The 13,638-nt window shown below is 40.8% G+C and overlaps 1 protein-coding gene across 8 annotated transcripts; it reads left to right on the top strand.

The window, feature by feature from the left end:
* Positions 1-1,329: 1,329 nt before the first annotated feature.
* Positions 1,330-12,842, top strand: LOC120958805 (lachesin-like). Of its 8 annotated transcripts, none has more exons than XM_040381820.2 (12): positions 1,330-1,492; positions 3,601-3,973; positions 7,801-7,842; positions 8,954-9,051; positions 9,126-9,333; positions 9,521-9,667; positions 9,865-9,993; positions 10,528-10,662; positions 11,792-11,944; positions 12,011-12,097; positions 12,166-12,279; positions 12,370-12,842. In XM_040381820.2, exons 2-12 carry the CDS (start codon positions 3,766-3,768, stop codon positions 12,546-12,548), a joined length of 1,500 nt encoding a protein of 499 aa, XP_040237754.2. In that variant the 5' UTR covers positions 1,330-1,492; positions 3,601-3,765; the 3' UTR covers positions 12,549-12,842. The 8 variants fall into 8 exon arrangements, with proteins under 8 accessions (XP_040237754.2, XP_040237750.2, XP_040237747.2 ...); XM_040381816.2 differs by having other exon boundaries at positions 2,938-3,973; XM_040381813.2 differs by having other exon boundaries at positions 2,674-3,973.
* The last annotated feature ends 796 nt before the right edge of the window (positions 12,843-13,638 follow it).

The raw sequence follows: 13,638 nt of genomic DNA, 5'->3' as shown, positions 1-13,638 counted from the left end.
ACGTTCATCACCCCTTGGGTTGACGTACAGGGCTTTCTTGTGCAAAAGCAGCAAAAGCAACAAAAAAACACACCAACTTGATAACGCAGGCTTTTGAATGACCGGCGAAAGAGCGGAAAAGTTTACTTGCCTCGTTGCGGTTTCCTTTTTGTTCATTTAGATTTATTATTATTAATGCGTTTCTTTTCACCTCTGCTGATGCTACACATATCTTACCGGCACCACCGTTCTAGTGTTTGTTGTTAAAAGTTGAAAAAACTAAGAATCCATTAAATGGGTCTATCGGCTCAGCAGGAACAAAAAATCGCCACACGTCTCTTTTGCGATTTCACGTGTGATATCATATAAATGCAAATTTCTTGCTTGATTTGCAAATAAGAACATGCTCTGCTCGCTACGGATAGGCAGGGAGAGTTTACGAGATGAAACGGACCAAACTGCATGTTACAGCTACGCGAAATGCTGACGCATTAAACATGAAATAAAACATCCATGCTAGGCGTAGCAGAACTAGTGATTGCTTTCCGCATGTAGCAAGCAAATTGTTTAATATTTGCAGCTGCTATTGTTGCACTAGCGAGCGATAAAACTTTGCAGCCCTTCGAGTAACTAACTTAGCTAACATCCTGCTCTTCTGCCCTTCCGCTTGTGCGCCCTTTGGCTGTAAAATACTTAAAGGATGTGCCAGCAAGTGTTTAAGTAGATACACACTTGCTTTATTTAATATCCACACCGTTTGTTTAATCGATGGAAAGCACTAATTACGTGATGATGCATGCATGGCAATGCTGGTGTGTTGCATTCACGCGAGCGTTTCTCATCGTTCGTTGCCTGAAAGAATGTAATTTATGTAGTGTATTGAAATTAAAACGATTGATTTACCTGATGATGTGGTGGCCTATCCCAGTGTATCGAAAAGTATTGTTATGACCAAATAGTCTTTGTCGTTTGTGCTGTATCTATGTGAGAATCTGGGAAATTATTCAAAAATTCCAAATTATGGTTCCAAAAACCAGTTTCTCGAAACCAGAAGGTTAAATACAGAAGAGTATTTATCTACCATCAGTAAATTCCATCAAACACTGCATTCATTCCTAACACAGTAGCTAACGCACCAGTGTTCATTTAAGCACGATTTTCCCCTAGCAGGAGAAGCACTTCCTACTAATGGTTATTGCGCATGTCTGGTAAAAGGACGAAGCTCCGTTGTTTTGAAGGTTCGTTTTGTTTGTTATTAAACCGGCATGACGACCATGGGACGAGCGAGCACACTTTGCGTACCGTGCACTTTTTTGTAGGTACACAACACGATCGGCTACGTTTCGGCACTCCGGTTCACCAGATCATGTGTTTTATCGTTACAAAAGCAACGGCATTAGACTACCTTCAAGCAGTTCTGCAAGCAGCATTGCCTTGGTCAGATCTCGGTGCGAGGCAGAACATCAGTTGAGAGCTTGTGATTTGTGGGTGGTAGTGTGCGCTGCATTCGATGGTTTGTGAACAGGACACGGTGACACTTTAACGCTAAGTGATTTATTTCCGGTAATAGGTAGCCCACGTGGAACTGATGTTTTAATGGATTTAAGTGATTAGATTGTTGTTTTTTTGGGATTATCTGGGAGTTACTCTTAACCACATTGCTTTCGGTTATGTGCGATTTGTTTTCGGTCAAATATGAAACATTTTAGTCTAGCGATTTGTGCATATCGTATTATGTGCAGTGAAACAAATGCTTCTTTAGCGAAATGTTCGTACATAATTAACCATGGTGTTCGCCAGAGAAAATAATTAGGACAACCTTCTTTTAACAGACTGAAATTAAATCCTACAGTTTTGCTTCTCCGTAATAAATGCCGTCAAAACCTTTTCCAATCTGCTTACATTTTGCATAAAAGAATTGCACCAGTATTCAACTGCGCGACTCGTAATTTTATATTGCGCTACCCTTCTCTCTTGGCTAGTCTTTTGATCCGTCGGACGGGCACTTCGGATCGGTCTCGTTGCACACACAGAACATCAATCAGAACCGGCTCGATATAAAGAAGGAAGAAATTAATTAGTTCACAATCACTATAATGAAGCCGTGCTTTCTTTCCCTTTCCTGTACTTAATTAGCCTTGGTGATGGCAAAGGGTAGGCACGAACAGAACCCGCAAGTCGGGGACAGAATCAAATTAACGCATATCGGAAAATATTTCTCGCCCGCGAAACCAAATGCTGGTATCCACACAATGGAATAGCAAGGAAATGAAACGACCAGCCATATAGACTAGCGCCCCCATCCGGACCGTCCCCTCAGTGGAGCCCGCACCGTCTCGCACCGGTCAGACGAATTTGTTAAGTGGACGAATTTATTCTCGACCAGTTTTTAGAACCGACCAAAAGCGCCCTGCAGCGAAGGCTGCTGCCCTCCGGCACGTAACAAAACGCGTTTAGTGGTCGCCGCACAAGTTACGGTAATGTTGGCGCCATTTGCGTGGCAAGTGCGTAAGTTCGTCAGTTCACCTCCGTGAGTGTTGTCGCGTGTGCGAGATGCATATATAGCCACGGTAGCAACAGCTAGTTCCTGCGTGCGCTCTCTCCCAGTAGCCGGGGTGGGCGTTCGCAGTCCAACACATAGGAACAGTTTGAAAAGATTTAGTGAAGAGGGTAATAATGTAATAAATTTCGAAGGAAAGTACAATTTCGTGACAATCGGCAATAAAAACATTTCAAACAAAGGAAAACCAAAACAGTGTAAAGAGAACATACAAAAAAAACAAACGCAAAAAGGAAAACTGTGCGATAAATGGTGACGGTTCGCACAGACGAGGAAAAGAGAACCAAGTGGCATCAAGCCACAGTATCGTACACCATCTGGCCGTCGCCCCGGCGGCAGTGCTACCGTTGGTAGCAACCATGGAAGGCAGGTCTGGAATGCTATTTCTTCGCTATCAGTTTGGCAAGAAAGGCATCAACTAAGGAGAAAGTGAACGGCCAAGGTGAGGCCAGTGTCGACCGGCAGAGGAAGTAGTTGCGGGAGGGAAGGAATATTTACTATGCAAGGATAAAGTGAAGTGAGAAAATTCCGAGTGTTTTATTTTGCGTAGCCCGGCCATGCGCCCACGCTCGACTGGTGGCTGGCCCCGTCGCACATTAAGCATCGAACCATTGGACAGGATATAACGACGAGAGAACTGTAGCGTATGTGCGCACAAAGGGGTTCCAACATGATTTCGGTCGCGTGAGTCAGTCGCAAGGCGTTAGTGTGTTCATTGTTGTGCCGGGCTTTGCAGTTCCGGCATTCCTGGCTGTGCAAACGACAGCTACAACTACGACGTCGACTGTAAACACCAGCCCATGGACCGTACTCCTCTGTTAACGTATATTCATGCGAAGTCGGGTCGGTCGGATCAGTGGCTATCTAAATGTGTATACTTTCAAAAGCAAACTATTCCTCTACTCTTGATGCACCATGAGCGTCTAGATTGTGGAGGTGCTGGAATCACATACACACTCACATAAGCTGGAACCACACGGTGTCAGCTCAATTCGGTTAGTTTACCTGCCGGCCGACGGGTAGTGAGGTTGCAATACTACAAAACCCATTGGTCTCTGTAGTGTGGCTGTAGATTAGTGTACGTGTGAGTGTGTGTATGCATCTGCTAGTGTGTGAGTGTGAGAGATAGTGTGTAGCTTGGTCGGTCGGAACCTCTCATTCGAACCAAACGTTTGTCTTGGATCACATGAGCTGAGAACTGGCTAGGATAATCACAGCTACATCTGATGGTACAAAACTGCACTGAGCTGCATCGAATTGCACATACCTCGGAGAACGACAGCGGTGGCGGTAACGCAACGATGGCCAGGATGACCACCATGCCACCTCAGCGAGTGAGAATGGAATTTCTTCACTGGTCCACGATAGCGCTGGTCATTGTGGCGTATGTACTGAATGCAACACACATCTTTGCCACTGCTCAGGGAGAACAAGGTAAGAACGTCGGATTCCATGGAGAGCCACGGACACTTTCAGCTCAGTTTCATGCGAAAAGAGACGAAATGGTAATGGCTCAATGTCATGTTTCCCGTCATAAACATCCTTCCCTGACCCGATCCCCAGAATAACTGATTCCAGGAACGACTGATGTTTGTTGCGAGTAGCGGTGCATTGAAAGTTCATTTAAGCAGTTCAAAGAGGACGTAGGTGCCGACCGACCGAACGTTTGCATAGTTTCGACAACATTTTGAGCTTTTGTGCTGCCAACATGGCTCCACAGTAAACCTTCTGTTGACATGTAGTGAGTTATCAGCACGACTCCTGGTATGGGGAGTTTGCGATCTTGCTAAAATGTTGGTGCTTAAATTGATTTAGTCAAACAATACAATACAATACATTCGTTAAATGTATGCTAAATGTTATGCAATATTAATATTAATAAATATGGCACTTATTTATGGCACTGATGATGATAAATGCCTATTTATTACGGCAGGAGCTTCCACATTCGTATAAGAAATACCAGCAATTAGTGGATATACAAACATATAATTTTTATGTGTTGTGCATATATGCTTAATTTTACCGTTTAACGGTGTTTTTTACTATAAACCGTGAATTTTGTTCATCTTGTAGCGAAACTCTAACATATCTGGAAATCTATTCGTTATATTCTTTATATACACTTTTTTCTTTATTGGCTCCCATCCGTCGAGCTCCGGCTGTAGTTCCTTCACATCGATATTTTCGACAGCATGTCTTCACTGTCATTCAATGCAGGCGTTGAAAGCAACGAGTAAAATATATGTGTGTATATATATCTAGTACCTGCACGAAAGCTTCCCATTGTCTGATTTCTCATTCATTTGTTCTTAAATTTTCGTGTTTCCGAACTTCCCCAACGGGTGCACTTCCGTGCGACCGATTACATCTGCAAGCTCAAGAAGCAGAGGCAGCACCAAATACGCTAGCTGAAACACAGGTGCTAGAAGCACACGCAATATATTTCCGGTCTCCTGCAACCGGAACCTTGCAGGTATTAGACCAGCCAGCGGGAATGGGTTTCATATACTTTATATACACTTTACGTTACAGCCAACTTCTAAAACAAACTTTCCAGATGCTCGGTAGGCAGACGGCAGGTACATTATGCACTGATTCCCTATTGTTTCGCAGATGAAAATTTATTATTTCCTGCCCTCATTGTGGTTCACGAGGCAAATCAGGCAAGCATGGTCGAAAATGGTTCAACTCGAATTACAGTCCATGGTCTTACTAATGCAGGCTATGAATTTTCTTGCCATAGATGGAGGTACCACGGATCCAGTCAGTCACTCCATCGTTGATAGGGCAAAAATCACATTTTACACACCTCTACCGCGAAAAAAGAAAAAGAATATACATTCATAAAATGAGCAAAAAATTGAATATATCAAAACCCACCTATCAAAATATTTCAATGATAACTTATGGATGAAAAGGTGCTGTATAACACAAATTATCCGTTAACATTATGATTGAACGGATCATTAATATTGGATTTATTGTCTGGTGACTTTTTTTATAATTTAAGAATTGATTTATCATCTTTATAAAAGTCAAAGCTAGTATTTGAAATAGACTCATATTAAAAAAAAGCATAGTCATACACTTTTATCAGAATACAATTCTTATAAAAATTGAAAAGTTGCAGCTTATAAAGAGCGCGCATTTTGTAATTAAGCATAGGCATAAAGGTCCAGAGCATAAATCTGCACCTTACAACCAAATGATCAATAGACAACACATCATTAAGCATCAAGCAAACGCATTAATAACACTTTATTATTTTCCAACCTATCAGCGTTTCAGCATTGCTCAAAGTATTAGACAACATTTGGCAGCTTTTGCACGAAGCCACCATAATTAAGATGACGATTGTTGGCGAAAGTGTGGCTTAGAATGCCAAGCAAGGTCTTCGCAAATGATTCCCACGCTTAGGTATTTGACATCTTCACCAAAGCGTTGCTATTTTATTTAAACAACGTTGTTAAAACACGAAATTTGCCCGTTTTGGCATCGTTGAATGGAAAGTACCGCACTTGCCTGCCTTACCTTGCTGGAAACCAGCAGTAGGTGTGGAGTCACATTCTTCGAATGGAGGAAACCCTGACACCCCCGTACGTTTTCTCGTGGTGGTCCTTCACGATAAACGGCCTAGTTACGGTTTTGGTTGCGGGTTTTCACGGAGAACAGAGCGGCGCGCACGAGTCGCTGTGTAGTATGTGTGCGGTCTCCACTGCTTTCGGCATGGTTTCATTATTAATGATTAGCTGTTTGGTTATAATTTTCCTCTCCGAAAACCGCAGACTTTGGCTGAAATTGGTTGAGAAAGAGAAAATGCCAACAGTTTCCACATCACAGAACATAACATAAAACCCGATGTATGTAAAACCCGGCTTCCCTCTTGCTGCTGCCACAGTAGATTTCTTCTACGGTCGTCACGGATCCCCAGCACGAGGCTTTTCGGTCTTCATTTTTGTGGTTAACCCGGTGTCGAGCGTGAACAACCCGGAGAGTTCTAATAGCTCCCGCTGTGAACCTTTGCTGAGAAAAGAAGTAAAGCGAAATGGAAACGCTGATGGCGGCTAACGCGAGACCAGCAGACGACACTTTGGGAAAATGGGGTAAGGCGGTAGCGTTCACCACACCGGTGACGATGAGCATGAAAGGGAACCGACATTGCTTTAGTTGCTAATTAAATGAATGAAGGGATTTTGGTTTACCTTTTCAACAGGCTTGTAAATTTTATGATTTCCTTTCGATGCCTCCTCACACAAAACTGGCATGAGGTTGGAGAGTCAACAGGGAACAGTGTGTTGTTACCTCTTAATAATGATGTGTCTGTAATAGCACGGTGACCATTTCGACAAGATGTTGCTTAATGAGTACATTTCAGCTGCCACGTGCTTTCGAATTATTTTCAAGCTCTACAAGTACTCAAATTTTCTTAATCCTTACCTTAGAACCTATCTTTCGATAAATATTGCCCATTTTTAACTGGCTGTGATTCATTGTTTAACTTGTTCTTACTTTTAACAATTTCACAGATATAGCAATTTGGAATAGTTCTAGTATTCTAGATACCAAACAAATTTGCATCATTTTATAAGTGAACTAAGCTCGAGAGGGATGAAATAAATGCAAAACAAGTTGATGGGACCGGAAAGTAAAACGAGTGAAATAAATTCATTGCTGCTTAGCTTAGCTGATCCGGACTATTGTGTAGCTATGGTGTGCTTCATTTTAGAGTGTTATAAAGCACGCTCTGCTCCATGAACGATAAAGATCAGAATTGTAAAACATTGATATCAGCAGTACACGGTCACTATGAATAGCGAGACAAATAAAATCTGCTCCATTGCCACAACTCGTCCAATTTGTTTTTCAGTTTTGATGAGAATGAATGGGTACCGACGGTGAGGTGCGGCTGCTGACAGTAGAGTTGAGTACAGGGCTGAATGAAAAACAATGAATACATTAGCAAGAATGTTGTAAACAAGAGCTAAACAATTAAATTCCACTTTTACAACACTATTAAAATGGAATAATAATCAGAACGATTGTATAATTTATGACGGGGACTGAACGAACAAACGTTTCGTTTTCATATACAGTTCATTTTAATTACACGCCTTAAGCTTTTGTTTTCTGCATTTTTTGTTCTCTTTCTTTGTCTGTATTTCGAGAAAAAATATAGCCCTTTCTCTCTCTCTCTCTCTCTATCTGTGTCTTTATATCTGATTTGAGATTTTTCTATTTCTGTCGTTTTCTGCACGTAGATGATGCAATAGAGGAAACTAACTCTTATATACTGGATAAAGGTAAGTACTACTAAACATATGTTGCTATATCTTTTTCACATGTGTCAAAACGATCATTGTATCGTTGTTCATAAAGTTTAAATCATTCTGAATTACATAGAAAAAAGTAAGTTCATTTGCAACTTTTCGATCTACTGGTAGCAGCTACTATAAAAAATGGTTAACAAGCACTTTTATAAATGAGTCCTTGCATTAAATACCCCCGTCAAACCCGCCTGTGCGACATGCACCTTGTGCAGATATTATAGCACAGTTCCTTTTTGGCAGGATCGTTCCTCTATCCGGTAAAAGGCAACCACAGATTTTTATTTTTTTTACCGCTTTATCCAAGCTCAATCAGGCGGGTGAAAAGAAAATTCATGCAAAAAAGTGAGCTGCTACCAATTGAGAAAAAGTGTCGATGTAAGAGTAACAAAGAAAGGTAGACAGAACACAACAGAGTCAAAATGAGATAGAGTATGGTAGATAAAAGCAGGGTATCTAGAGGCTAATTGCGATCGAATTGCTTGCATTGAGGCACTGCTCTCATTTTTAGGAATAAGTGCTTCATGAATATAATATAGCAGTAGCGATGCATTATTCAGTGGCATTATGACAGTGCGAGGGGGGTTAAATATTCATCATAATTAAAATTGGAAAATATCGTGTGTCAGCTGATAGTGCGAGATGATAGCGCTTGCTACCTCGAAAACAAGCTTTCGAGCTTAGCGGGTAAAACCATAGAACGTGCGGATAGGACGCTGAAACTCCATCAGCGTTGCAAGGGCAAGATATTGAGCGCAAAACAATCGAAGAGCAGTACAGCATATGATCGAGACGAATTTAATTGATTCAATTTAACCAGGATAAATGCATACCGTTACAATCAATAATGAGAATCGAATTATGGGTACTGAAACGCATATTCCATTCTTCCATTTTTACAGTGTGGTTAATGGCAGTATTTTGTATGTTAAATTTATTTGTAAGATTAAATTGATGAGTAAAATGCAGAATTATTAAATTGTGTAACGGGACAGCCGTACCAAATTATTAAATATCAAGAAACAATTTAAAAAGTTTCAATTCCACTCCATAAAAAGTTACACTCTAAATAAATGCATCCTTGCAGATTTACCGAAATTTGGAGAGCCAATTCAAAATCTCACTGTTCCAGTTGGTCGTGAAGCGGTACTGACTTGTGTTATTAACAATCTGCAAACATACAAGGTAGGTATGAACATGGAAAGGTACCACATTGTACTTTCTGCAATCAGTGATTGAGTTACGATTTTACCTTTAAGGTGGCGTGGCTTCGGGTGGATACTCAAACAATATTGACAATTCAAACACATGTCATTACAAAAAATCACCGCATGACCATCGCTCACGTCGAGGGTCGCGCCTGGGTTTTGCGCATTCGCGACGTGAAGGAATCGGACAAGGGATGGTACATGTGCCAGGTTAACACGGACCCAATGCGTAATCAGATTGGCTACCTTAATGTTGTAGGTAAGGATGCGTTGATAACGACTAGAAGATGCAGGCTATCGTGGAGCCTGCTCATCGGATCTGCCACTCGTATGGGGTGAATTAATGCGATTTAATTGTCGCTGCTCATGTTGGCTTATGCTAATGATCATCTCTGTCCCATGCACGCTTCGAAACGCTCATAAAAATATCAATATAATCCCAACAGTTCCACCCAACATACTGGACTATCCCACCAGCACCGATATGGTCGTGCGTGAGGGAAGCAATGTAACATTGAAATGTGCCGCTTCCGGTTCGCCAACTCCTTCCATCATTTGGCGACGGGAAGGCAATGAGCCCATCAGTGCCGGAGGTAGGACGGGGGTTTATTGGGTTGTTATGAGTTTTTTTCCTTTGTTTTGTTTGGTATTTTGTGATTGTTGATACACTTTGGTGCTTTATTTGGTTTCTGTCGACCATTAAACTATCATGCATATATAAAGTGCATTGGGCTGGCAAACTACAACCAAATTGTTTCATTATTATTCCACCCGACGCCATTTAATACAGCTACCAGCCTGAACAGCTCCACCTTTTCCATTTCGCGAGTTAATCGACTACACATGGGGGCATATTTGTGCATCGCGTCGAATGGTATCCCACCGTCGGTCAGCAAACGCGTCATGTTGATTGTCCATTGTAAGTACCACCCATGGTTTTTATGCTGTTTTATATACTACAATAAAGGCCGCTAAATCCAACTGATGATAGCTGTCCAGTGCTTTCATGTGCAATTCTTTTTTTTGTGATTTCGGGTATGCGCCAGCTTTTTTGGCTTGCATGAAATTCTATTTAAATATAGGTTGTGAATAAAGTATCCTAATACAAAATTATTGATAAAAGTTTAATATAAGTACAATTTAACCAACTATTTGCTCGTGAACATTTATTCCTACTAAATTCTCCTTCATAAAAGACAATTGCTTGTTGTATTCTATTCAACATAATTTTTCGTATTAATGTCACCAATAATTATCTGGACACATTCTTCTCCATCCAATGTTTATCATCATCCTTAATTATAACTGGTATCTTAACCATGTTGCAACGCAATAAAACATGAATGAATCCTAGAAGCTTGCTCATTTGGAATAATTAGTCCTCTTCATAAAGGCCAAATATAATTAGCAATAATATTATAACACCCCTCTTGCACCTTTTTTCAACCTTAAGTTCCGCCAATGATATGGATTCAAGATCAGCTTGTTGGCGCCGCCCTGGGACAGCGTTTGACTCTCGAGTGTCAATCGGAAGCTTACCCACGTTCCATCAATTATTGGATGAAGAATGACACCATCATAACGCAAGGTAAGGGCGCACCACGATTGTAGTCTTGTCTTTATACAGCATCTATTGATGAGTATAGATAAAAATATGGTTCAAAAGCATCAAAATCCGCTTGCACAGCAGGTTCAGCACGAATAACCAGGGACAGAATGATGTTTGTCCCTTATCAACCAGGTACTGCGACCGGTTGCAGAATCGTTCATCATTAATATCTTCCTCTTCACTGCCAAGGAAACTGGCTGACTTTTGGTTGACGGCTGGTAGATATTTCGTTGAACCAATTCCACGCCCTACCCTAGCCCTCCCAGGCGTACCGGTCCTACCCGCACCTAGGCTGCCCACTCTGCTTGTATGCATGTTTACGTGGCGTACCGTTTGCATGAACGTGGCTTTGGTCTTTTTTTTTTTGGAGAATAACCACTGTCGACCAAGCAGAACGAAACAACACCCAACGGATGGAAATAATAAACAAGGAAAAATCTGATAACGAGGAAAAATTGTGTCACAATCATCATCTTGTTATTCAATCAATGTAAGGACATGCGACGGACAATGGCAATGGGAAGGAATCTACAAAAAAGGAAAAAAAATTGAGACGTTTTTCGAAGAAAAGTAAGGATGAACCAGTCGTACTTGGAGTTGTTGGTTACCGTGTTTAAGGGTAGTACAGACTCCCGATCCAAACAACGGTGAGAGGAATGATAAGGGCCCATGTCAACGAATTCATTATGCTACACAACAGTTCGGCAACCTACAGCGTGAAAAAGCAAAACATAGCATTCAGATCCCTCGTTTCGTTCCGAGACACCAAGGGCAAGATTTATGAGAATGATCTTCAGTTGATTTACAACGACGACCAAGCCCTCGAACACTAACATCCAAATACCAACAAACTGTTAAGAAATGCTTTCAACAAATATCATTCACGATTCGTTTGTACTAATTCGAGTTCTTCTACACTTATTGTACTTAACTTGATTTTGTAAGACATATTCTAATTTATTTTTACTACTATGGATATTAAAGAGCTATGGAGGAAAATTAAAAAAAAAACTCCACCGATTTGAATAAACATGAGTTCAAACAAACAATAAACATAAACATGATCAATTAACCATCAATAACGAAAGATGTATTATTATTTTGACAGGAAAACACTTTGAGCCGTCAATAAAGGAAATCAATAGCTACAAGGTGGTGATGAAGCTGACAATTAAAGATATTAACATCGCCGACTTTGGAACATACAAATGTGTTGTAAAAAACTCGCTCGGCGAAACGGATGGCTCGATCAAGGTCTATCGTAAGTGTTGCAAACTAACGAAGCCGATGTATCTGCGATTTCTCACATTTATATAATTTTATGCAGACATTCCTTCTACTACTACAATAGCCACAAGTCCTCCTGCTACCACGACCGTTGCAACTACCACAGAAACAGTGTTTCGGAAAAATTGTTAGTATTAGCTGCACGATTACACCATGCGCGATAGAACACGTAAACGAGTTTTCCATGTTTTGCAGATAAAAACAAAATCTATCGCCCGCCGCTGGATGACTATTCTTCATCGTCCAACAAAATCATAGGAATAGAAGACAGTTCTGAGACATGGAATATCGACGGAACAATTGAGAAAGGTAATTGCGGAACTGTAACTGACCGTAAAACTCATGCTTGTTCAGATGAATGCATAAGACTGTTTTTGGACTTTTTTTTTATTTCGACAGATCGTGACCACCGATACAGGGATAATGGAGCCAGTTTCACCGAGGATCAACGGGAAAAGGAAGCGTTTGTGGATACTGAAGGAAATTCACGAGCTTGTTCACATGGCTGGTCTACTGGATATATTCTGTTAGTTGCCGTCTCTTTCATGATTATTCTTTCTGTAATCAGGTGCAGGTGATTTCTGTATTAGATTAACTCGCTACAACATGAGATTAATTCAAGTAACGCAACAATTACGCATCAACATTACTTAATCTTAGATAAATTATAAGACTTGAGTGACATAGAAATCAGGCCAAACACGGTTAGCAAAAGAATACAACGTGCGTTGAAAATTGCAAGAGCACTGTACATGTAAATTTCTCTGCGAATAGCAAACAAATAAATGAACAGACGATTCAAAATCGAGCATGATGCTTGAAAGAGCAATGTTAAAACTGACAATGTAATAAAGTTTTTATATTAAAAATGAAATGAAATTAAGACACTCTTTTACTTTCTACTGCTTTCAACAAAACATCCGACATCTTCTACTCGCATCAAATGCCAACACTGTGCCAATTGTATAAACCGACGGACGTCACACCAGTAACTTGGTTTAACAAGACTTTAATGCTGGTACAATCGTTCATACCGTTTCATTTTGTGAGCTTATCTATTTGGGCGAAAAAATTAATCTCGAAAATGGTTTGTTTACGTGTTTCTTTTCAGTTTCAAACGTTTCCTGCGAACACAACTGTCCGCCAAATGACACTTTACCGCACCTTGCACCGTTTTCCCTTTTTTCGCTTGCTTTCGGTTTGTTTCCGCGGTTGCCTTCAACAGCTGGACGTCGAGGCATCGTCTAGTTGTTGTTGATGTTTCCATAGGATCGTTCCTTTAGCTTCACCACAAATTGTGGCCAATTTGTTTCACTTCAGTGATTTAATTATTCATGTTGGTTGGGCCTGCTCAGGAATAATGCTTAGGCTCCGGCTACAGTTAAGATAAGCCTGTTGTGCTATCAAAGAATGCGCACTGCCCCGAGAGAGAGAGAGAGAGAGAGAGAGAGAGAGAGAGAGAGAGAAAGAGAGAGAGAGAGGCGATAAATGTACTAACAAGGAAAGCTGAAACGTGAGCAATTGGAAATACTTGACTTTGATAGTTGATTGAATTAAATAAGTATAGTTTTCGTTGGAGGTCTATTGCTGCAGGCGCGAATGTTTCACAGCTACTTCTCATTGTTTGGTTACTCATCAGTACACCTACAAATGTAATTAATATACTTG

The sequence above is a fragment of the Anopheles coluzzii genome, chromosome 3 (assembly GCF_943734685.1).
Source record: "Anopheles coluzzii chromosome 3, AcolN3, whole genome shotgun sequence".
In the NCBI taxonomy this organism is placed as follows: domain Eukaryota; kingdom Metazoa; phylum Arthropoda; class Insecta; order Diptera; family Culicidae; genus Anopheles; species Anopheles coluzzii.
This window is presented reverse-complemented; position numbering and strand designations above follow the sequence as displayed.

What these genes read in the sequence shown, in the direction of transcription:
- LOC120958805 (XM_040381820.2), top strand. Translation starts at nt 3,766, where the DNA reads ATGGTACAAAACTGCACTGAGCTGCATCGAATTGCACATACCTCGGAG. An exon ending in ACAATCTGCAAACATACAAG is followed by an intron (nt 9,052 to 9,125) that starts GTAGGTATGAAC and finishes TTTACCTTTAAG; the next exon opens with GTGGCGTGGCTTCGGGTGGA. An exon ending in TGGCTACCTTAATGTTGTAG is followed by an intron (nt 9,334 to 9,520) that starts GTAAGGATGCGT and finishes TAATCCCAACAG; the next exon opens with TTCCACCCAACATACTGGAC.